Source organism: Microchirus variegatus (assembly GCF_963457635.1).
Source record: "Microchirus variegatus genome assembly, chromosome: 19".
Taxonomy (NCBI): Eukaryota; Metazoa; Chordata; class Actinopteri; order Pleuronectiformes; family Soleidae; genus Microchirus; species Microchirus variegatus.
Window position 1 is genome coordinate 23,421,168 of NC_139820.1, and position 5,459 is coordinate 23,426,626.

The window sequence follows — 5,459 nt, forward strand, 5'->3', positions numbered from 1 at the left end:
AGTCCAGCTGAGACGCCGGCTCCTGCAGGGGGAGGTCCCTGGACGGGATAAACCACTCCCACTGCTCCTCCTCCTCCAACATCTCCTGGAAACAGTGCTCGATAAACTCCTCCTCCCACAGCTCCTCCTCCACCTGCACACAAAGAAGACCGTTTGTGTTAAAATAAAAATGTATACGATCTATTTCCTGGATCTTCACTCTGACCTTTGACCTCACCTGTCTGTCAAACTCCTCCTCGTTCTCCATCCACATGTACTCAGCGAACGGGTCGGCGTCAGAGTCCACGCCGCTGCTCAGGATCACCTGGTTACTGATCGTCATGTTGGCTTCAGACTAATGACAACGTTTAGAGTTAAAGTCTGAGCGACACACACACACACACACACACACACACACACACACACACACACACACACACACACACACAACATCTGTTGTCTTTGATCATAAACAGAATGATCATTTAAAAAGTGCTTAATCCACAGTTTCCTCGTCTGCGTTTAAAGTACTTTAAAGTGATACTTGAGTAAAAGTACAAGTATGTGACCAGAAAATGACTTTGGTAGAAGTTAGTCACTTTAAAAATATATATATTATTACTTTTACTTGCTTAATATTCACTTTACTGAAGTATCTTTTATTATTGATTTATCATTTCTTAATATTACTTCAGTCTATGTGTCAAAGACCCGGGTTACAGCGTTCTTCTGATTTTATTTGGTAGTTAACGAGTAACAAAGTAGTGTAGTAGTGTGGAAATGTAGTGGAGTAAAAGTACACGTTACTAGAAATATACAGTAAAGTACAGATACGTGGATGTTGTACTTAACTACTTTGAACTGTAGTTTATAGAACGAGTCGATTAAAAACCTGTCTCATATTAAAGTTTGCTACAAACAAACATGGCTAACAGCTTTGCTAACAACCGGAAGACGAATAAGGTGCACCGGAAATGACTCGATCCGCTGCTAAAATTGAAGACGGCGAAGAAGAAAAGATCGCGTTCACCTCTGATCCTTTGTTTCCACAGATGGTGAAAGTCAATGTAAACAAAGGCTCATTTAACCCGGAGTCAGTGGTGATTAAAGCACACGAACACTGACATTAACCCGCTTTAAACCCGGGATTAATACGAAGCCGCGTCTCGCGCTCACAGACGAAGTGACGCCGCCTCGCGGTCACCTGCGGTAGACAGAGGACGGTCACGGTTTCGCTGCTGTTTTCACCGCGAACGCGCACAAAGAAACGCGTTTAACGGACGAACGCGTTTTAAACCAAACGCGCGGTGACGTCACAGGAAACAAACTCGCTGTTTACGTTTAGTTTTTTTTACCTGAATTTGGCGAATTTATCCCACAATCAACACGGAGCGTCAACACTGACTGTAATGGCCGCGCTGTCTCTGTTTGTTTACATCACTGACGTCACTCTGAACTCGACATGTGATTGGATGAACCGCTGTGTGCTGCGTTCACGGACCACACACAGGACCGGAAGCGACGGAAACTAGAGTGATTTATTTATTTCTGTCTCTCTCTCTTTCTTTCTTTCTTTCTTTCTTTCTTTCTTTCTTTGTTTATGTCTTTCTTTCTTTGTTTGTTTAATTCTTTCTGTCTTTATTTCTTTCGAGCCTCGATAAATCTTTTATTTTTAATTCCAAAATAAAAAAAAGGTGGAGTTTCATTTTTCATGGTTGTTAAATCTTCGTTATCTGCTCTGTCCATTCATTTTCTATGGGACAAAAGTTGCAATAAAACTAAAATATTAATAAATTATTATTATAATTTTTATTATTACGTAAATAAATCAGTAAAGCAACACGATCTGATTTTATATGACGCCATTACCTACTCAGTCCAGTAGGTGGCGGTATGCGCCCAGTAGAGATTTGCAATCTACAAACGCCAAACAAGAGCAGGGAGTCAATCTCGCGATAACTCCGTGATCGGCGAGTTCATTTAGCTAACGGAGCTAACCGGGACTGTGGGCGACAAACTGAGGTAAAAGCACGTTCTTATTATGTTTATTATTATGATTCACACATTTAGAGCCACATTTAGGTCACGAGACACGATGACGCAGCGTTTTGTTTGCGTGGTTTCATGCCAGGAAACATGACGCATGAAAAAATACACGGTTAGCTTTAGCATTGAGCAGGAGGGTAATGTTAGCAGCGTGTGTGGGTTTAGTATCGCTCACACGTTTACTGGTTTATTTTACTTCATTTAAGGATTTTAATGCTTTAATTAATCCATTATTTCTTCAGTGAAAACATGACGTAACCGCCCCCACCACACGCACACACACGCACACATTAGCATTGTTATTCCAGCGAGTTGGCGTCGTTAGCATCACTGCTAACACAGGTTTAGCTCTGCAGTTTAAACATTTTGTTCCAGGTTTTGTAGACAATGTATAGTTTATTATTGTACTTTCACTGTAAACCGATTATCGACCATTATCTTAGAAACTAGTGAATCATTTAAATAAATAGCATATTTATTTACGAGTATTTTATTTCTCTTAATTCATCATTAATGTGTAGGAACAACATCGACAGCAGCTTTATCATTACACACACACACACACACACACAAAGACAAACAGCTGATGTATATTTGTTTCTGTTTATTGATTGTTCTTATTGCATCATAGTTATTATTATTATTATTATTATTATTATTATTATTATTAAATGTGTTATTAATAATAATGTAGTGATGAATGAAATCAAGAAAATGTCAGTGGTTTAAGCAGTAACTTGTGAAAAGTCTGCAGTTTTGTAAAAAATTTGTATTTCATGTGAATGTCAGTTCTGTTACATGTTTTATAGACTTTTCTAGTATTTGTTACTAATTATTTAAATCAATTTGTTTAGGTCAAAATATTGATCAGTGTTTGTTTAACCTGGACATGATGATTTGATGGTTTCTTTGTTTTATGGAGCAAAGAAACCATTTATGAAGTTGAAAACACACACACACACACATTGGTTTTCATGTCCTTATTAATCTCTGATTCTTTGTGAGACGTTCAAGGTAAAATAATCCGATCCTTGTTGCAGTTCTTATCGTCTTTCTTTGCTCAATTTGTTCAAAAACATAATCTCTGATTCTTTATCTTGTCACCGTGTTTCTCTACAGTTCAGAATCTAATGTTCTTTCCTTCACTTCTTTATTTTAGTTAAAGTGACTCGTGTTAATAAGGTTTGTTCATCGATCTCTCTCTTCTCTGTGTTTTCTTCCTCCTCATCTACGGTGAACTTTGACCCTTTAAGTACCTGTCATGTTATTACAGCGTACACACACACACACACAGACACACACCTGTCCAGGTGACCAGGCTGCTGTTCTTCCTCTTCCCTCCTCTCAGTTGGAGGCAGCTTCTGAAGAATTGTCTCTTCCTCATTCTTGTGTTTCAGCTGAACTCAGACGCTCGTCAGAGAGGAAGGGGAGGAGTTTCTGCTTCACTTTGCACTTCCCTCCATCCTTTAAAAAAACACAGACAGTTTTTTGTGGTTGTTTTTATTTTCCACTCCTTGTCTTGACTCGCGTGAAGCCGCCGCTCCACTTTAGTGACGCCATGTCTCAGAGGTCACAGTCGGACGGTCAGAAACACTTCGCCGTGGGGCGGGGCCTCCTCGCCGCTGCAGAGACTTTAAACTTCAGCATGAATGAGCAGAGAAGTGGACGGCAGATGGGGGGCGTGGCCTCAGGTGTTGGGGTGGGCGGGGGCATGGAGGGCCAGGACGGCAGCCGGCGTGGCAGCGGTGGTGGTGGTGGCGGTGGCGGCGGCAACAATCTGGGCAGCACCATGAAGCTGTTTGCCAGTTTGGGTCTTTCGCCGTCAGACCTGGACGCTCTGGCTGAAATCCCCGAGGAGGAGATCAGCGTGGAGACTCTGCCCAAAATCCTCCGGCAGCTCAAGAACCGCAAGGGCGACGCAGGAGAGCGGCGCCCGGCGTCCTCCATGTCTTCTGAGGCCGCGTACAAAGGCGGCAGGGACAGCTGGGAGGACGTGCACATGGGCAGGATGGGCGGTCCTTCCCTGGGTCAGGGGTCGAATCGAGCCCAGAACTCCACGGACTTTGGGTTCAATTCCCTGCAGGACGCCTCCTCCAACCGCGGCTACGGCTTAGATTACGGCGGCGGCGATGGCGGTGTGGGTGGGAGCAGAGAGAGATCATATTCGGAGCTTTCTCACCGTGATTCTTACGGCGGGTTCCGCGCGGCGCCTCCAGCGTCCGACTCCGTCTTTATGCAGAGGAGGATCGGATCCCCGTCCAACGGAAAAATCCAGGACTTCTTGGGAGTCACGCCCGCCATGTTCCCTCACGTGTGCTCTCTTTGTGACTTTGACGTTCACTCCGTGATGGTGAGTACCGCCCAGACTCCTCCCACTTCTCCTCTGGGACTAACCTTAACTGTTACCCTGTTCAGACACATGAGCTCGTCTTCTGTCCACGCCGTCTTTGTCCCTGCTGGACGTCCACGTCCACATCTCGTTACTTCCTGGTTTAAGTCACATGACCACACAAACAGTCAGATCTGATTGTCCTCGTCTTCTCTTTCACTTGTAGATAAACCTTGGTCCATTTAGTCAAAGTCAGCTTTATTCTTCATGTAGCTCACACTCCTGGACCAATCAGCAGCTGCTGACGTGATGACATCACACACTGATGTTTAACTTTAACAAACACATTTTGATTTGAAATCTCTTCTCAAACATGTTAGTTTAAAATAGAACCTTCTTTTATTTTGAAAGGACACTTGATCTTTGCCCTGTGAAGCCGTTTGACCCTCTGTCATATTTTGTCAGAGCCGACTGTGCTGTGAGCGCCCCCTGCTGCCGAGAACCAGAGGCTCCGCCTTAGTGAAAACAAAATGGCTGCCAGAGGACTCGCCTCATAAATTCTCCGTCAGTTTACGTCTAAGATATCTACGTCACATGACCACGTCTTTATCTCACTGTGAGACTGAAGTTCATGAACCACTCACTCTCCCTCACCAAAGTCCAGAGACAAAATCTGTGATTTAAGCTGCTGGTCCTCTGCTGCCCCGTGTGGTCACTTTGTGTCACTGAGGTCAAATTAAAATCAGACATTTGAACTTGGTGATGGAGGCAGCAGTGACACAAAGTGACCACACGAGGCAGCAGGGGATCAACAACTCCTGAACATCACTGATTTACTCTGTGGACTTTGGTGTGGGAGAGTGAGTGGTTTACAAACACAGTGAGATAGAGGCGTGGCCATGTGACCTAAATATCGTCGATTTATTAAACGTAGATTTTGTGAAGTGGTGAAAATATGCTTTTCCTCTTGTCTTCACTGAGAGTGAGCAGCAGGGGGCGCTCACAGCACAGTCAGCTCTGTCACAGCTGTGTATAATTAGTGTGTGTGTGTGTGTGTGTGTAGGAGTGGAACCAGCACGTTAACGGACTGCGTCATGCTGAAACC

The 5,459-nt window shown here is 43.9% G+C and overlaps 2 protein-coding genes across 4 annotated transcripts in view; one reads left to right on the forward strand and one right to left on the reverse strand.

The window, feature by feature from the left end:
* The window catches only part of LOC310941153 (polyadenylate-binding protein-interacting protein 2-like), a 2,182-nt gene extending 757 nt beyond the window's left edge, over positions 1-1,425 (reverse strand). For 2 of the 3 annotated variants that reach the window (XM_083906271.1, XM_083906269.1), the window contains exons 1-3: positions 1,335-1,425; positions 218-334; positions 1-133 (exon numbers count right to left, since the gene is read on the reverse strand). The exon at positions 1-133 is cut by the window's left edge. In XM_083906271.1, coding sequence (XP_083762397.1) covers positions 1-133; positions 218-322 — 238 coding nt within the window. In that variant the 5' untranslated portion in view covers positions 323-334; positions 1,335-1,425. Of the gene's footprint in view, positions 134-217; positions 361-1,334 lie in introns of all 3 variants that reach the window. The other variant, XM_083906270.1, reaches the window with a different exon arrangement.
* Positions 1,426-2,772: 1,347 nt separating this feature from the next.
* Positions 2,773-5,459, forward strand: part of LOC310941045 (uncharacterized protein) — a 5,332-nt gene continuing 2,645 nt past the window's right edge. The window contains 2 exon segments of the mRNA XM_083906116.1: positions 2,773-4,541; positions 4,820-4,827. Coding sequence (XP_083762242.1) covers positions 3,287-4,541; positions 4,820-4,827 — 1,263 coding nt within the window. The 5' untranslated portion in view covers positions 2,773-3,286.